Below are 19,398 nucleotides of genomic sequence, written 5' to 3' on the forward strand. Positions count from 1 at the left end.
TCCGCACATACACAGACACAAGCAGACATTTGTAAAGGCAAAGAGTTTGGGCAGAGATGTCAGTCAAGGCGGAAGTACAGAGGCAAAGATGTTGTTGAAAGGCAGGTGAGGTATGAGCGGCAGCAACTTGAAATTAGCGGAGGTTGAGGCCTGGCGGATAACGAGAAGAGAGGATATACTGAAGGGCAAGTTCCCATCTCCGGAGTTCTGACTGGTTGGTGTTAGTGGGAAGTATCCAGATAACCCGGATGGTGTAACACTGTGCCAAGATGCGCTGGCCGTGCACCAAGGCATGTTTAGCCACAGGGTGATCCTCATTACCAACAAACACTGTCTGCCTGTGTCCATTCATGCGAATGGACAGTTTGTTACTGGTCATTCCCACATAGAAAGCTTCACAGTGTATGCAGGTCAGTTGGTAAATCACATGGGTGCTTCCACACGTGGCTCTGCCTTTGATCGTGTACACCTTCCAGGTTACAGGACTGGAGTAGGTGGTGGTGGGAGGGTGCATGGGACAGGTTTTACACCGAGGGTAGTTACAAGGGTAGGAGCCAGAGGGTAGGGAAGGTGGTTTGGGGATTTCATAGGGATGAACTAAGAGGTTACAAAGGTTAGGTGGACGGCGGAAAGACACTCTTGGTGGAGTGGGGATGATTTCATGAAGGATGGATCTCATTTCAGGGCAGGATTTGAGGAAGTCGTATCCCTGCTGGAGAGCCACATTCAGAATCTGATCCAGTCCCAGAAAGTATCCTGTCACAAGTGGGGCACTTTTGTGGTTCTTCTGTGGGAGGTTCTGGGTTTGAGGGGATGAGGAAGTGGCTCTGGTTATTTGCTTCTGTACCAGGTCGGGAGGGTAGTTGCGGGATGCGAAAGCTGTTTTCAGGTTGTTGGTGTAATGGTTCAGGGATTCTGGACTGGAGCAGATTCGTTTGCCACGAAGACCTAGGCTGTAGGGAAGGGACCGTTTGACGTGGAATGGGTGGCAGCTGTCATAATGGAGGTACTGTTGCTTGTTGGTGCATTTGATGTGGACAGACGTGTGAAGCTGGTCATTGGACAGATGGAGGTCAACGTCAAGGAAAGTGGCATGGGATTTGGAGTAGGACCAGGTGAATCTGATGGAACCAAAGGAGTTGAGGTTGGAGAGGAAATTCTGGAGTTTTTCTTCACTGTGAGTCCAGGTCATGAAGATGTCATCAATAAATCTGTACCAAACTTTGGGTTGGCAGGCCTGGGTAACCAAGAAGGCACTCCCTGGATTGGAATGACTCCTTACCCTCTCCCTTAAAACCCACATCCTTTCGTCTTTCCCTCTCCTTCCCTCTTTCCTGATGAAGCAACCGTTGGTTGCGAAAGCTTGAATTTTGTGTGTATGTTTGTGTTTGTTTGTGTGTCTATCGACCTGCCAGCGCTTTCGTTTGGTAAGTAACATCATCTTTGTTTTTAGAACTGTGTACTATGTTATAGTACATATTTCAAATCCTGTCATATTAACTAACAAGCATGCCATTGCTACAGAAGTGCATAATTTCAGTAGACTTATATCACTGCTATATATGTACAGTTCACATGTAGTTATTATAAACCTGAAAACCAGTTTGTGTTTGGTACATAACACATTTCTAGTGCAGCTCATGGCATATAAAACATGTCTTTTAGTAAGAAATAATTACATTTTCTGAAATTAGGCTTGATGTTAGTGATACTAGAAATTCTCTAATTGAAAGTAGAACTGATGGCAAATAAAACACTGAGACAGCAACACATGAGAGTGTTAATTTCTGCACAGCATCACCAATTGCAACAATGTGGGCACTATCACCTACACCACTGAAGCTTCCAACTTTGATACAATACACTTGCCAATCATATACTGTTTCCCAAAACACAATAGTGATGTAAAATGAACTTGCAAACACTAGCAACAATCAAAAGAGTAATCTACACCAAGTTTGCATAAACTTAAAAACTAAAGTTTCACACGTCAGTTGTAGTTACAGTAGAGCAGAATCTCAAAGTTTCATTTCAGTAACACTCCATTTATCAACCAAATTCAAAAGGAACTATTACACAGACAACAATTCAAATACTAATCTCATTTTAGAAAAACTACTTTTTCTAAATATTTGTACGAATAACAATATGAAACTGTGTATGACTTCTTACTGCTATGTAACGGGTGGTTATAATTAAAGAGCAGCTCCTCAAAGAGGTCCAGTATGGGCTGTAATAATTGTATGGCAGTGAAACTTGGTAGATATTATAATGTGAAACTAATTTATGCTGGGAGTAAAAAAAAAGTTCCAATTTTGGCCACCAGGTGCAAATCTGGCACTCTGAATTCAAGAATGACATATAGGAATGTTTCCACATGTAATGGATTAAGAATGAGATGTGGGCAGAAAAAGTCAAACTAGTGAAAGGCAATGTTGATTTCATTATTAACTGCTGATTACACAATTTGTTGAATATGAGCACCAGAGACGTCAACGAGATGCTGTACTGTGCCAGATTTGCACTGTTGGTCAAAATCGGAACTTACTAGTTTTGACCATAAATCAGTTCCATATCAATGTATCTACTAAGTTTTGCTAGATGATAATTACAGCCCACACTGGACCTCCATGAGTAGCTCCACACTACTTATAACCACCCAGTATTAAAAAAGTAAAAGGAATGCAGTATAAAATGGGAAGGAAAGGAAAACCAAAGCTTTAAATGTAGCATATTTTTATAATTGCAAAAATGAGAACTATAACTTCATGCATAATAGGTAATATTTAATTGACAATATCAGTGCAATGGAATTAAAATAATTTTGTGAATGAAAGCCAACAGCAGATTAAGCAGTATGCAGTATGTCAATGCTGTACAGTTCTTTCAGTTTAAAAGTACACACCATACCTCATCAAAGAAAGTTGCAATTGACAGTAGCAGCCCTGTAGCTCTACTTGGCACATCTCAATAACAAAGTTATTTTAAGAGTACCATCAACGGCCTGACTTTTGCACTGACCTGGAACATAAGTAAGTATTGCCTCCAGTCCCAGAAGGAATGATCCAATACTCTGTCCCAGTATTGTGAACAACGGATATCTGTCAGCCTCGAGCAGCCTGCGCCATCTCAAATACACAAAACCCACTTGGTCTGTGTGCAACTCAACATTGAATCTTTGATGGACACGTTTCAGGATATCCTCTGGGGAGACATCCAGATCACCTGTATAGATTACCATCCTCACACTTGGAAACCTAAGAGGATTGTGACATACAAATATAACTTCTACATACCAAAATGTTCTAAGTTATAAAGCATCTTTTAGTTAAATATGCTGCAATGACATCATATCCCTGGACCCAGTAAAATCAAACAAAACTGAAGGAGCAACAAATAGCCTTTTTTCACCTCCTTTCCACACACATTTATTGAGGTGCAAGAGCTAAATACAATCTATCTTGACATGTGCACTTGCGCTTTGTCAAAACTGACTAACATGCTGTAGTCTTCTAACAAGTCTTCACCTGACCATGTCAGAGTAGTCACTTTGCGAAATACTGTGGAATTTTTATGATGCCACCTGATGCAATGCTCGAGGGCATAAATAACAGCAACATCAATTGTGGCTGTAATGATAAGAGTCAATGAAAATGATTCACTTGCAATACATAAAGCAAAGAATAAGAGTTGACAGAGAGTAAGACAATCCTGGAAAGAAAAACCTCACATGAATTTTATACATAGTGGATGCCGTTGAACTCCATGACTGTTCCTTTATAGGGTGTAGAAAAATTTCTGCTACCAATCACAGTAAAAGATTTATTCATCACATGACCGGTTTCAGGCTCGTGCCTATCCTTAGATGTTTATACATTCAAGTACAGGTTTATATTGTTAGAGATCAATAAAGATTATTATAATTACACTGTGGTGAAACAGATGTGAAAATGGTAACAAATGTGTAACTGAGTGGAAAAACTGTCACAACAGCATAATTATAATAAGGATACTTAATCTTACTGATCTCCAGCAACATAAACATGTACACGAATGTATGAACACCTGAGGATGGGCACTAGCCCGAAACCAGTCGTGAGACGAAAAACCTCACTCTCGTACCCGAACAGGAAGAATGACAGCAGTCTAAAGCTTGCTCACATAAACTGTACCACAATGGGCCATAATAATGACAAATTAAGGAAAAGCAATCATTAAAAACCACTCAGGGTTATAGATGTATACTTCATGGGAAACACTCTCAAAACAATGACCTTCAGACAGGGTAATTTGGTGAAGAACCTGATGATGCACAATGAGGTGTATGCTTAGATTAAGTGGAAGATAAGCAGAGTCTTTGGAGTACCATATCTCACCATTAAATGATACAAACCCACACCTACAACAGCGGCAACAGTTGTGTCCAAATCTATATGTATACTTTTTTTCAGCTGTCAGGTATATACTGATTAATTTATAGCAACCACTAAATTTGCTAATTCTACTCAATCTGAAAGTCATACGTACAAGAACTTGAATATGGACATCAGCTGTATGTGGCAGGTGAAAAATACAGATCAACCCTTTTATACAACAGGCGCCTTGGCATTAACATGGCAGAACCTACACAAGCTCTGTCTCAAATTACATTATTTAGTAAAAACAGTGATGTACTAGATGCAGTATTATTTGGCACATCAACAGCCTGCGAAAAGTGCTGTAAAACTATCTAAATCATTAGTCTATTCAACAAAACAGGAACAGTCCTGGAGTAGACAGCAAACTTAATAAATGGACTTACCTACATCTACTTTCCCAAGACCACTGCATAGTATATGGCAATGCGTGGGTAGTGGTATGCCTCTTTTCTACAAACTGTTAGCCTGTATGGTACAGTGGACGCTGGGTTGCAGTGAGTGCAGTCTCACTATTTATTTCAGATGAATTTCCTAGAGCAAAGTTTGCATTAACGGGAACGATTGATACCACTTCATCAACTCACAACCAAACTGTCACTTCATAGTCTAATCTACACCTCGAGGTACACTACAGATCAGTATTTTACCGCATCTACAATTTCATATTCACATTTGTTGGTTTCACCAACTCACTCATGAGCTATTACCTCACAACACAACCTAGATCTTATAATATGCTTCAAATCAATCTACCACCACAACATACCGTCCACACACCAATACAGACACAGAACAAATATTGTCAGTGGTCTGCTCTATTTCTGTTCATGCATATTTGATGTTATATGCCATATCTTCATTATTTTATGGAACAAAACTGACATCCAGTATCATTAGGTTCAACTGCCCCTAAAAGTTTGACTGCATGCTGCACTTACATCATTATTTGGTTCGGTTCTGTTTCCTTCAAACTGGTAGTCAGAGTGTGCCAACAATACAAAGCAATATTTAAAATCTATGCAATGTGGGTCCTCAATACTGTGGGAAAAATGTGAAATCAGGAGTTTCTAAGACACACAGGAAACAAACTCCAAGCGTGACATCTGCAAATAAATATGAGGGGAGCACTTATTAATAACAAAAACACTTGTATTGCTCAAATGTGTGAGATACAAATCAAATAGGACTAACATATAATATTAAATGCATACAAAGAAAGGCAGCACATAAGGCCACAGGTTTGTTTCACCTATGGAAGAGCACCACAGAGATGCTGAAAAACCTCAAATGGGGCATGCTTGAAGATATACATGAACTATCATGCATAACTACAAAGTTTGAAGAACCAAGTTTAAGTGAGGAACACAGTAAAATACACAGCACTGTATGTGTTGCTCTCATAAGGATTGTGAAGGTGAGATTATATTAATTACAGCATGCACAGATGCATCTAGGTAGTCGTTCTTCCTGCGCTCCATACACAAATGAAACAGCAAAAATCCCTAATAAGTGGTACAATGGGATGAACACCCTCCCATGCATTTCACACTGTGTTGCACGGTATAGATGTATAATTATTCATTCTGGAGGCCATGGTGAATATCCATCCTCCAAGCAATGTCTCGTCAAAGTATGGCCTGACAGTTCATTGACAGATGAGCAGACCACCATCTTGTTGGTAAAAATCTCATATCTCCAAACATCACTCAAATGGAAGGGAAAATTTATATGGGAAACATGCTGAGAAACATCATACACTGTGCAAATATGCTGTAGAGAAAATAATAGTGTATAACTCTCAGATGAAATGTATAAATATTCTTATCAGGTGTTTCAGTTTACCAGCCTACTGATCCCGAAGTGCAGCGGAAGAGAACATTAGTGTTAAAGCAGTTACTCTCCATAAACAAATCCTTTGGGGACTAGTGTAGCAGGGGATACAACCCGTCGGCTTTGGACATTGACGTCACAAGTCGCCAATCGAGAAGCGATTCTTCTTAGTGTTGTAGCTCCCTTCAGTGGCTGATAAGTGTTTTTTGGCTTTTAAAAAAAAAAAATCTCACGAGATAGAATAAACAGATCCACTTTATCAAGCAATCAGTAAAAAAACGAAACTGAAACATAACAGCAAAAGTGAAAATGGTAAACTGCTATCTGGCGACTTGTGACGTCATTGCCCAAAGCCGACGGGTTGTATCCCCTGCTACACTAGACCCATCCTTTGTATAGTGCAGTCTTGTCACTATTTCACATTTAGGAGTAAATGACCAATACTTGAAATACAGATATACCGTCATAATAACACAGGTGATTATTGGGACTGCAAGGACAAAGCATAAGATTAATAGCTGATAATACAAATCAAAAGAAAGTCACATACAACCAACGAAGTTCTAGGAAACACAATGTGATAATTCTTCAGTTATAATTCAGCAATATTATTTATCACATATTTTTCAAACAAGTAGTAGTCAAACGGAAGAGATCATCATGAGAGCAATGAGAGCTGTGGCAGAGATTTCTAACAAATCATAAAACCTTGTTTAACAGCTGTCAGAAAATTCATGGTCAGCTCTTTACATGAAATTGTCAACTCTGTCGTTTTGTTGTCATATTGTGATTGAAAATGATATACACATGCAGCAAATCACAGTGAAGTGATGGGAATGACAGCAGTGAAAGACTAGATTTCTGAATTTTACTATCATTGAAGTGAAGAACACTGCAGTCTCTTTGCTCAGGCTGAAGCACTTGAGTCATTACCCATGTTTGCAGCTAACAGATTAAAAACTTATCCTTTTCCTCCCAAAATTACACTTCCTCTTCAGTAATACATTTACAGTTTCGATGCCTAACAAACTAAGGAACCAACAACCCACGCTCAAGATAATGGGATAAGTCTTGAAACCTATAATATTCACTTTTGAGACATAGCCACAAGATTTCCAAACTGACAATCACTTTAGCACAATTTCTTAATCATTACCAAAGTAGTTTACAAGCTGCACCCATTTTTGTGGGTGTATACAAGTTTGTTCTCGTTGTTACTTGAGAAGAGTGTTTAAAAAAGAAATATGTATCGCCAGTACAAAGTATGTTAACTGGTCTGTCTAAAATCTCACCAAACGCAATGGAAAAATGTTAAATCATAAAAATGATATCCGTTTTTCACAATAAAGTGGTAAGGTTGTAACATGCAATCTCACAACTGCAGTTCTGTGTTAGGAGCTACATATAATATATGGTATAGCTATTGCACTAATAGTGATTGTCAGAACATGGCAGGACTCTACTGTAATCACTCTCAAATGTTTTAAATGGCCCTAAGAATATGACACGTATCTAAGCCATAAGACACATGTATATCAGTAATTAGTCTGTAGACTTGTTCTGATTTAGTCAAACTTGTATCATGTCAGCAAGCTTTAATAGTTTTATTCTTATTTCATTAGCTCCCCCCCCCCCCACACACACACACATACACATACACAAAAGGAAAAAAGTATTCTTCTGCATGGTAACCTACTTTGTCACGATTACACCAATGTAATGAAGCTTCAACTGTGTTTAATTCATTGAGTGTATTTCACAAATAAAAAAAAATAAGTTGAGAGTATATCAGAGCTTAACAAACTGTATGCTGTCATTTACTACACAATTGAGAAAACACTACATATTTCATCTGCATACTCTAATGCTGGAAGCACCAAACGTTTTACAACTCTGTTTCATTTTTCAGTGCCTCACCTTGTATTCAATGCTTTCACAGCGCACCACAAAACTCTTTCCCCACCTCCTCCAGTATTGCAATAAGGATGGAAAAATGCCACAGTAACATGCTGGCTTGATGTGGCTTCCCGTCGTTTTCTGAAATACTAATGAAACGAGTATTGTTATCGAAGATTTCAATTTATCTTATAAAAAACTAAACATATTTTGCTTATACTGGCATGAGCGCTATTATTTGTAAAGTTTACTACTACGACATACAATTTAATGGTACTCACTGTGATGTGGCTTACGAGTGTCTATGGATATGTTTCTATACTAGCTCTAGGGTAATTTACCTTCCTCAACAGCAGTAACAAAACGGGTGCAACAATTACGAGGAGAAGTAGGGTGATTCCAGTAAAACCCATTAACCAGTGTGAAAGACGTCTGTGAAAACAGATCCGTTCACGTGAATATTGAATGGCAACATAACAATATATAACCTTTATTTGTGACAATTCTGGGTCTAGAACATGCATACTTACTTCCAAAGGCAACCGCGCATTTTTAACGCGTGGCCAATAAACGTACCACGTAAACAGAAGTTTGTTTCTCACTGTGACGAGAACTTCACAGCAGTACAATTTTTAAAAAACAGTTTTCGTAATAGAACTATTTGAGTTCCGTAAATGCTGACACTAGGCTGTCAATGCAACAGTGAATCTATGCCATGCACATTGGTTAGAGCAGAAATACGAAGACTTTTAAACTTGCACTACTACGTACATGTCGACCGCGCAGCATCTCTGTATGACGCAGAGACAAATGACAAACGCAAAACATACAGTCAGACGCGCGGGAAGGGGTAATACCAAATGTGATGTATATAAATTAACAGCTGTGACATGACTCTCACGCGAAGTAGTTTACTGACCCTTGTGGCAGTGGCATGGTGGTTTCCTCTTAGGTGCTAACATTTAGAGAGTATTTTATATGAACGTTTTAGATTTTTTTAGCGAAGTGTTTTCTGAAAGCTTTATATCAGTGTAAGAAACCACAACTTAGATAAAATTAGACAAAGTGCACTATAGTAGGATGTAGTGTGTAATCCGTTGATCATTGCTGGGAACGACTGCAATTTTGACATTCATGGACTAGTTAAAACAAATGTCAATTTGAAACAAGAATTAGATCTTTTGTGAAAGAGAAATATGGCTCTTTACAGCGAAGTTGTAATGTCAATAAGTGGACTGAAAGAATCGTCTGCTGCGCAGTCATTAGAAGCAGCTTTATGTACAATGCCAGGTGTACAAAATACTAAAATGTCATTTCAAGATGAGGAAGCAACAGTGATATTTGATGTGAGTGCTTCGTCGAACGAAAGTTTTATAGCAGAAATTGCGTCAATGGGATACAAAGCATCAATAAAACGGCAGACTGTAGTGAAAGGATTAGTTTTCAAGAAAAAAGGTTAGCAAATATTTCGTTGTCAAATTTACAATGCCTACCGCACAAAACAATGTTAGATACCTTAACTCGAAATGTTTTTTGCCAAAGTTTTTTTCAATTATTTTAGATGGTGTCAAAGAAGTGACAGAAGATTCGCTTCAGAAGCGCCTGTTATTCATTAATGGCGTGAAGGGTTATAATCTGAATCCAGATTTGGACAAAGTGACAGTTTTAATAAATGAAGACAGCACTGACATCAATGGGATCTGGTAAGATGCTTCCTTTTTTTTTTAAATCTGTCACAGTTAATCTGCTTTTAGTAACTGTACCCATTGACACAATACCTGTACACATTTTACTGTGACAGTATAGCAACAATTTTATATTTTCACTGATGTAGCAACTAAACTATTAATTTGTTGTATATAACATGCCCTTCAAACATTAGCTGATTGTATTTCCAGTTTTTTGTACAAAGCTAGAGCAGCAGCCACATTAACAAATAAATTACCTGCTCATACACTAGGCCTACTGCATTTTGACAAAATCGCAGTGACAATAACTTGTAAATGGGTGTATCATATGCAACTCTTTATGTTGTTTCTTTCGTTAACAGTACTAGCTTTTGTTTATTTCAAGCTGCTGTGCCTTAATTCAGCATGTTTGTATGAACACCGTTACCAGTTAAAGGCATAATATACTGTTTATCTATCTCTCTCTCTCTCACACACACACACACACACACACACACAGGGAGCACCAAATTCTAGTATATAAAAACAGTTGCTGGTCCTAATTCCTAAAGACATAAATATATTAGAAGAGATAGACCTAAACTATGCTTTAAAACGTTGTTTTACACCTCGATGCTGAAGAGTTTTATGAGGCTCAATTTGTGACTGACGGAAGTTTCCTATTTAGCAGTCTACACGAACAGGCTGTTATAGTAAAAAGACTCCTATGTGCATTCAGCTGGCAATAATGAAATTGTTCAGTACCGTATCGTATTGATACCGTATAATTGTTATCCGAGAAGGCGTAGGTCTATCGTAACCAAACATACACACACATTTCCGTGTATGCCACGGAATTATTGTTTCTGTAGCTTTGTCGTACGACAATGTACGGAGGATTATGGTTTATATAGATTTTAGTCACTTCGCTTGCCGGAAACTGGTAGTAAATTATTTAGGTACGCACATTTTATACGGAAATGAACTTGAATTTCCAGCATGGGCCATAATGCAGACATCTGTATGAATTATGGCGATGGAAATATCACATTTGAACTACGGACGTGCAAAATGCTGTAGAAACAAAATAATTTCTGCAAAATTCATAAAAAAAAAGACAGGAACGCGGAAAATGACGCTGAACATTGTAGGGCGCCGACAATTTTACGTCGGCTAATTTCGATTAACTGATTACTATATTTTTCACCTTAAGATTTGCTATGGAAGCTAATGAAACAGCGCTCAAAATTAAATAGATGCCAAGGAAAAAAATATTTGTGGTGCCGCTCAGTTTTATCAAAAAGTATTGTACCTCATCTACATACATTCGCCCAAAATGTTGATGTGCATGTGTCCGCGTTATATGATTATTTTCGTGGTGTATTTTTATTTAAACTGTAGGAAATCAGCTGAAGCTAGATGTAATCATGCTAGACTTAAGTAACGGCCGTACACATAATTTGAAAAAAAAAAAAAAATCGTTACATGTGTGGATCCCGTGAGAAGCACAGTTATGACAATTGACGGCATGCAAAGCAGTGGTCAGCGTGAAAATTCAGCGGTCAGTCCGTTGCTCCCTTTACGTTATAGGTACCAGTGATAACTTATGGGGAGTGAAAGGACTTGGCACTCTTGTTACGTCAATATTTGTCTAGCTTCTTTCAATCTCTGCTTCTCCTGGATCAAAGAAGCGGACGAAAAGTTTGCAAGGGTTACCAAATCACCCTTACTTTTTGAAAAGCAATGAAAATCGCGAAAATTAAAGAGTAGTACCATTGGCTTTTTTTTTTTTTTTTTTTTTTTTTTTTTTTTTTTTTCAGGAAATTAAGATTTCCAGCTTCACATCATCCACCTGGCCGAACTCTCGCTACATACACTAATGAAACAGAACATCATACCTATTAGCCGGTATGTCCACCTTTGGCACGGATAACAGTAGCGACACGTTGTGATGTGGAAGCAATGAGGAATTGGTAGGTCGCTGGAGGGAGCTGGCACCACATCTGCACACTCAAGTCACCTAATTTTCGTAAATTCCGGGCATGAGGCCGATGAGCTGTGACGCAACATTGTCACACTCCTGGTCTTGTGACATGGCGCATTATCTTGGTGAAAAATGCTACTTCCTTTGCCTTCATGGTGCCTTGCACGAGCTCCACTAGACCCACGGATACCCACGTGAACGTTCCCCTAAGAATAATACAGCCACTGCCAGTTTGTCTCCATCCCGCAGTACGGGCGTCAAGGAGCTGTTCCCCCGGAAGACGATGGATTCGTGCTCTTCCATTGGCGTAATGAAGAAGGTATCCAGATTCATCAGACCATCCAGCACACTGCCACTGCGCCAACATCCAGTGCTGATTATCAAATGCTCATTTCAGCCATAGTTGCAGATGTTGCGGTATTAACATTGGCACTTGCATGGGTCGTCAGCTGAAGGGGCCCATTGTTAGGAGTATTGAGTGCTCTGTTTGTTCAGACACATTTGTACTCTGACCACATTAAAGTCTGATGTTAGTTCCACCACAGTTCGCCACCTGCCCTCTTACCAGTCTGCCAAGCCGACGACGTCCGATATCTGTAATGAGGTGTGGGCGCACAATCCCACATCTGGATATGGTTTCAAGTTGCTTTTGCCACGTATTAAAGACACAACAGTATTACTCTAACATCTGACAAGTCGTGCAGTTTCCGAAATGGTCGTGTTGAACCTCCGGGCCATCACAATCTGCCTTCGGATAGATCGCGCGCCTTACCTGTTCTAGACACGGATAGCACACTCACTGATACTTCATGCACCATGTACGTGTCTGACTAGCAGTCATTCCTCGCCGAGTTATGTTACTGTCACCTGGACAGGTTTATATCGATAGTGGGTCAGTGCTCATCATGTTCTGGCTGATCAGTGTATGACTGGTTAGAATCAGTAAGTAGATGTCGTCACAAGATTGTCGTATTTTCCGACTTTAAACCTCCGGCAGAGTATCTTTCGACATGCTGCCCCCACAGGAGTAGAACATACATGGCAGGGTCCAATTATATGAGTCACTGAATTATAGTGTCTGGCACTTAAGCACCACCCCTTGGGAAGGCCGTTGAGCCAATCATTAGTGCGTGGGTTACAGCCACATCCAGATGTTCACAAAGATGGCCACACGTGATCTCACTCAACCTGGTTTTTCCTTTTTTTGTGGCTTTCTGACATGGTCGACTCAGCATAAAATACACGATAAGTGCTACAAATTAAAAAGAAATATCCAGTCACATCTGCATTTACAGCAAAGACAAACTAATGTTTATATTAGTTGTATTCATAACAATTAAATCGTGGTGCGTTTAGCCACCAAGAAGTTGTATATATGTCTGTACAGTGACCAGGAATGGTTGAAGAACATTTTTTCACACAATCTACTTATCATTTGGCGCCCATCTGCCTCACCCCCTGTTTTCCCTCGTGCTCGTGTCAGTTATCACTGCTAATTGTGACACACACTGCATACAGAGTTGCACTTGGGTGTCCCTGGTGCCTATCTAGCTTGGTGCCTCAAGGTGCCACCACTAACTGTGGTGCAACCTGTACAGAAATCTTACAGTTGTTGCTTGGGCCTGACAGTGACAACATGTGGTGCTGCTAGTAGTGTTCTCACTATGGTAGGAAGTTGTTGTCCACAAAGCGCCAAGGATGCAGCAATTCGGTGGTCATGTGATATTGCAGTGGACCACTGGAAATGGTGTGGTGTATGTCCTCCTCCGTGCAACTATCCCATAGGGATGAGTCAATCAGTTGTAGCTGTGAGAGGTTCAGTCGTATTTCAAGTCGAGAGAAACTTAGTTACCAGAAACTTGCTGTGATGCATATCAAGGAACTACCGTGGTCGTGTGCTGTTCTTCCCATTGTTTGTATGGTGTGCACCACTTATTGTTCCACAAGGTTCTGGTTTGCAGCTGTACATCTTGCAGAAGGTTTGTGTGAGAAAAATATTTGTACATCTTTGCCCCATGACGGATGGCACTCTTTGTGAGAGCGTCATCAGTTTCATTGCCACTGATACAACGGTGACCCTTTACCCACAGCATCTTGATTTTCTTGTTACGTCGCTGTATTTCGGCAGAACAGTCTATAATTTGGTACTCCGAGCAATTGTTGGCATTATTGTCAGCATCATTCCATATGAGCAACAGTGCTGATCGCGAGTCTGCTAGAATAACGATTGTATTTTTAGCAGGGTCGTCAACATATTTAAGTCCCTCTGGTATAGCTGCAAATTCTGCTGTAAGTACCGAGGGAGATGGAACTGGTCAGTATGACTTGCCTCTTCATCATAATAAGCACTACCATTGTCATCTGAAGTACGTGATCCATCTGTGTCGAGACAGTGCACGTTCCCGTACACTCATAAAGTCCTTTGACAGCTGCAGACTAATTAGGATCAATGTATGGTATATCCATACGAATGTCTAAATACTAGGTGCTATCAAAAATTTTCGGGACTGGTTCTGCCATCTGTTGAAAACCTTACCTTTGGACTAATGGTCACCATCAACCTCGAAGTAAAACTTCCTGGCAGATTAAAACTGTGTGCCCGACCGAGACTCGAACTCAGGACCTTTGCCTTTCGTGGGCAAGTGCTCTACCATCTGAGCTACCGAAGCACAACTCACGCCCGGTCCTCACAGCTTTACTTCTGCCAGTATCTCGTCTCCTACCTTCCAAACTTTACAGAAGCTCTCCTGCGAACCTTGCAGAACTAGCACTCCTGGAAACATCCCCCAGGCTGTGACTAAGCCATGTCTCCGCAGTATCCTTTCTTTCAGGAGTGCTAGTTCTGCAAGGTTCGCAGGAGAGCTTCTGTAAAGTTTGGAAGGTAGGAGACGAGATACTGGCAGAAGTAAAGCTGTGAGGACCAGGCGTGAGTCGTGCTTCGGTAGCTCAGATGGTGAAGCACTTTCCCGCGAAAGGCAAAGGTCCCGAGTTCGAGTCTCGATCGGGCACACAGTTTTAATCTGCCAGGAAGTTTCATATCGGCACACACTCTGCTGCAGAGTAAAAATCTCATTCTGGGAACCTCGAAGTAGTCCCCATCCACACGTACACACCTGTCCCAGCACTTCTGCCACTGTTCAAACGTTTTCTGGAAGTCCTGTTCTTTTAGGGTGTTTATCACTGCCAACAATGCTTCTTGAATCCTTTCTAGAGTGGCGAACCAACGGCCTTTCAACTTGAGTTTCAGTTTTGGGAATAGTGCGAAGTCGCAAGCCGCCAAATCTGGCGAGTACGGTGGGTGGGGTACAACTGCCATGTTGTTTTTTGCCAAAAAGGTCCTGGTGAGCAAGGACGTGTGATAGGGCGCGTTGTCGTGATGCAGCAGCCACTTCCCTTGACGCCAAAGTTTGGGCCGCTATCACTGCACGTTTTCACAGAGCTGTTGCAAAACATCACAGCAGTATGCGGAATTCACTGTTTGGTTGGGTGGGACGAATTCTTTGTGCACCATTACCTTGGTATCAAAGAAAACGATGATCATGCTCTTCCCTTTGCTCTTCACCTGCCTTACTTTTTTGGGTCTCGGAGAACCTGTGCTCTTCCATTGGGACGATTGTTGCTTTGTCTTAACCATAAATCCAGCTCTCGTCGCCGGTGATAGCCCGTGACGAGAAGGTTGGATCATCAGATGCGGTCTGGCGAAGGTCCGTGCACACTTCAACATGCTATGCCTTCCATCATAAAATCGCAACACGAAACACAGGGTATTATGGAAATCACTGAACACTCAACATGTCCTCCCAGCTGAATACCACTCCGCACGCTGACTCATCAGATATGCAGCTCTCGCCACCTGGCGGTGCAAAGATCTACTACTCCTACTTTCCAACTTTCCAGATGGCAGCACCAGTCCCGAAAATTTTGGATTCCACCTCTTATCTTATTGTATTATTGTAATCCACCAAGAAACGTGATTATGTGAAAAACTGTTGTAATTCGGAGACATCGTGATGAAATATTGTGAAATATATATGCTAGTAGTGGAAGCATTTTTCTGCCAAAACTCTAATCCTCAAACGAATTGTGTTCATTTTAGTAGATATTTGGAACCAACGTATGTGTCCTCTGAGTTCAAGTGGAGACTCTGTAGCTTTGACAAGAAGGGCATCCATAGGAGTTGACTGCAAAGCACTGAAGTAGCGCCTGATATTAATCTGTTAACAGTTTGTAGGGTAAAATGAGTGGCCAGGCCATAGCAAAGGTAACGGTAGTCTATAAACAACTGCACTAGTGTAGTATCCCACCATCCTCCATTAATAGAATGTATAATATCAACTGTCTTTTCACTTTTTTAGGAGGATTTAGTTCACATGTGTGGACCAAGTGAGCATCCAGTTCATATAGAGGTCAAGACAGTTCACAACTTGTTTGACCGGTTTACGAAAAGGACCGAACAATATCGTTCTTGGTTCTTGCCATGTATAGTTTACGTAAAGGCAATCCAGATTTGGCTGGCGATATTTCTAAGGAATTTCGATGCAACCAATCCTAAAACTTCTCCATAGCGAGAGACAGCTGACGTCGACATTTGTGCTTGTAGTCCTAAAGCATAGCTGGTCTGCACACTGGATAGCTTTGACGTGGTCTTGCAGAAACAAATGTAGGTCATCAGTGTACAGATTAAGTAATGGAGGTGTTTAGGTTGAGCTTTGCCGCAAACCTTTGCTCGTACAGCGTGGCCCAGTTGCTCAGTAAATGATATACGTTGCGGATAGGCCTGCCGTAGTGGCCGAGCGGTTCTAGGCGCATCAGTCTGGTACACGCGACCGCTACGGTCGCAGGTTCGAATCCTGCCTCAGGCATGGATGTGTGTGATGTCCTTAGGTTAGTTAGGTTTAAGTAGTTCTAAGTTCTAGGGGACTGATGATCTCAGAAGTCCCATAGGGCTCAGAGCCATTTGAACCGTTGCGGATAGACATACTTAGCATGCCAAGGTTCTTTAACTGTCGCGGTAATTGTGGGACGTGATGCTATCATTGGCTTTGGTGAGGTCTGTCTAGACAGTCAACAGATACCTGTTGCCACTAAGGTAAATCTGTATATCAGAAACTAAAGCGTTAAGGGCACCAGAAGTGTCTCGACCTTTACTAAATCTGTATTGCCCACTTGGAAGGAAATTCGAGTCTGTGTTTAAACATGCATTGTAAAGTTTTGGGAAAGCGTGGCAGTGTTATCAATCCATATGATGTGGCTCCTGCTGGTGGCTTCCCACTCTTGTGAACAGGTGTGGTGCGTCCAGTTTTCAGCTCAGGGATGTCAGTGTGAGTGAACCACACTGTATGGTAAGTTCACCAGACAAAACGTTAGTCACCCCAGTGTGTGCGTACAGACAAATTGTTAAGTCTGTATAGATAACACAGCGATAGAGTGACGTGCTCAACCGCATGTGCACTGGCTCTACGTGAGCACAAGGCAACAGCGATCACTGCTACAGTGTTTCAAGTGGACGCTGTATGTAAAAATGGGTAAGTGTAAAGACGTGACAGCGGCAAAAATGGTCAATCGTATTCGGCCATGCCTGTGACTACACAGTGTGTGAAATTGCTGGATTTGCTGGTGTTTCGGGACAGACTGTTCAAGATATCTACAAGCAAATGTGTAACACATGTGGCCACGAAAAATTTCGTCGGAATTGGGCTCGGAAAAAGATGCTGACTGACGCTTGTGAATAAAAACCGCTTACAGACCCGACAGGAATTGCTGCAGGCAGTGCATGGAGATCCATCCCCACCTGTTAGTGAGAGGACATTGCGACGGGAACTGCATGCAGTGAACATTTGGAGTTGGTCACCTTGCAAGAGGCCATCGCTCACATAGGCACATAAAGACCACAACAGCAAAGTTCCTCGAGCTGGAAGAATATGTGACCTGTTTTCTGAATACTCACCCATCATATTACATCTCGATTGGCCTGCAATATCACCTGACTTGTATAGAAAATCTGTGGGGCATGTTGGAACAGCGGGTAAAATGCCAACACCAACATCCTCGCAATTTGGTGGAATTGCACGATCGAATCCTCATTGAGTTGCTTAATCTAGATATGATGTACCTGCACAACTTTGTGGACTCACTTCCTAATTGAAACCAGGTTGTTATCTCGTCCATGAGCAGATTTACACGCTGTTGAATGATGCTTGTAATGACTTCTGTAGGGGTGACTGGTTTTTTGTCGGGTGAGCTTATATTTTGGGCAATAGTTATTTTTCCACTTCCGGAAGCAGCCTAATTGTGGCGTTTGATATCTTGTCCAGTCTAGGACCGGTATTTGTATCCCGTGCCACTGCCCTGTGGAGATCCTTTACACAGAATGGTTCGCAGAGATTATGATGTAGGTTATTTTCTGATTGGACGTCTTCCATATAGCGTTCCACTGAATCCGACATGATATAATCTAAAATGGTAGTCGGAATACGTGGCAAGTATGTGAAGAATGTACCAGATCTGTTGGACGTTCGCTGGATAACGATTTGTCGTATCCAGATTGAGAGCATTGTATAGACTTTGGTGTGACTGTCTTAAGTGTTTTCCAGCTGTCTCTTTTCTTTCGCTTCACTGTCGCTTGTACGTGATTGAATTGCATATAACGTTCGGTTGTAGGGCATTGCCTGTAAGCCTTTACTGCTTCTCATCTTTGTGCAATAACCGAGTGACACTCTTCATCTCGAATGGAACATGAGTCAGCGTGGTATTGCGGTATCGGCTACATGTTCCATCATCTGATTTGAACTGCCATAGTCTTCAGAAGCGTTGTCACGTTTGGCGTAATTGTTCAGTTTCTTCACAAGCTTCATTTCATACGCTTCCCAGTGGCTTTCAGGTGTTCCATTTGTAAATGGGAACACCTTTCTTTATCGGCACGTGCGCTCTTTGGTAGTCTTACCAAAACTAGTAGGTGTTCTGAGCCAAGGGGTTCCTGCCATCACCTCCCACTTGACGACTGTCGCAGTGTTGGGCGATGAGAAGCAAGTGTCCACTCCACTGCGATGTTGTCCTGGCCTGATGAACCGAGTAGGTGTTCCATTGTTCAAGTTTGCAAGATAATCCTCATGTAAGGCCACCGCAGAGTGTCTTCCTTTAGTATGCGACGGATTCCAAGCCGCATGATATACACTGAGATCACATATTCTCGGTTTCTCAATAGCGCCTATCATATCACGCAGTTGCTCATGAGCAATATTGCTGTCCGGTGTACGGTGTAGGTACTTGAATTCCGTAACCATTACGGCACCTCACCTCAACCTCAAGATACCAGCAATATTCTACTATGTTTCTGTAGAATAGCTAACGTATTTCTGGGACAACATTCAGATTTGATTTCATTAATGTAGAGGTACTTTGATACATCGATATGTTTACATTGCAATGATATTATACTTATGAGAATTTTTTCTTTTGTCACTATGATCTTTGACGTACTTGTAACTCTGAGTTTTGGGCGCGTAAGTGGTTATTAGAGAGTCAAGACTTGGTCGTCATGTTGAAAAGACGCAAATTGTAGTCAGTTTATGAAATGTGAACTTTAACAGTGAGGAAGATTTTT

At 41.1% G+C, this 19,398-nt stretch overlaps 2 protein-coding genes across 4 annotated transcripts in view; one reads left to right on the forward strand and one right to left on the reverse strand.

Annotated features, from left to right (window-relative positions):
• The window catches only part of LOC124544682 (GDP-Man:Man(3)GlcNAc(2)-PP-Dol alpha-1,2-mannosyltransferase), a 72,707-nt gene extending 63,756 nt beyond the window's left edge, over positions 1–8,951 (reverse strand). The window contains exons 1-4 of one of the 2 annotated variants that reach the window (XM_047123311.1): positions 8,675–8,951; positions 8,486–8,576; positions 8,166–8,293; positions 3,022–3,257 (exon numbers count right to left, since the gene is read on the reverse strand). In XM_047123311.1, the coding sequence (XP_046979267.1) occupies positions 3,022–3,257; positions 8,166–8,293; positions 8,486–8,576; positions 8,675–8,694 (475 nt within the window). In that variant the 5' untranslated portion in view covers positions 8,695–8,951. The remainder of the gene's footprint in view (positions 1–3,021; positions 3,258–8,165; positions 8,294–8,485; positions 8,577–8,674) is intronic. The other variant, XM_047123312.1, reaches the window with a different exon arrangement.
• Positions 8,952–8,989: 38 nt separating this feature from the next.
• The window catches only part of LOC124544681 (copper-transporting ATPase 1), a 528,466-nt gene continuing 518,057 nt past the window's right edge, over positions 8,990–19,398 (forward strand). Inside the window, exons 1-2 of one of the 2 annotated variants that reach the window (XM_047123307.1) lie at positions 8,990–9,599; positions 9,706–9,847. In XM_047123307.1, coding sequence (XP_046979263.1) covers positions 9,341–9,599; positions 9,706–9,847 — 401 coding nt within the window. In that variant the 5' untranslated portion in view covers positions 8,990–9,340. The remainder of the gene's footprint in view (positions 9,600–9,705; positions 9,848–19,398) is intronic. The other variant, XM_047123306.1, reaches the window with a different exon arrangement.

Source organism: Schistocerca americana, chromosome 8 (genome assembly GCF_021461395.2).
Source record: "Schistocerca americana isolate TAMUIC-IGC-003095 chromosome 8, iqSchAmer2.1, whole genome shotgun sequence".
Classification (NCBI taxonomy): domain Eukaryota; kingdom Metazoa; phylum Arthropoda; class Insecta; order Orthoptera; family Acrididae; genus Schistocerca; species Schistocerca americana.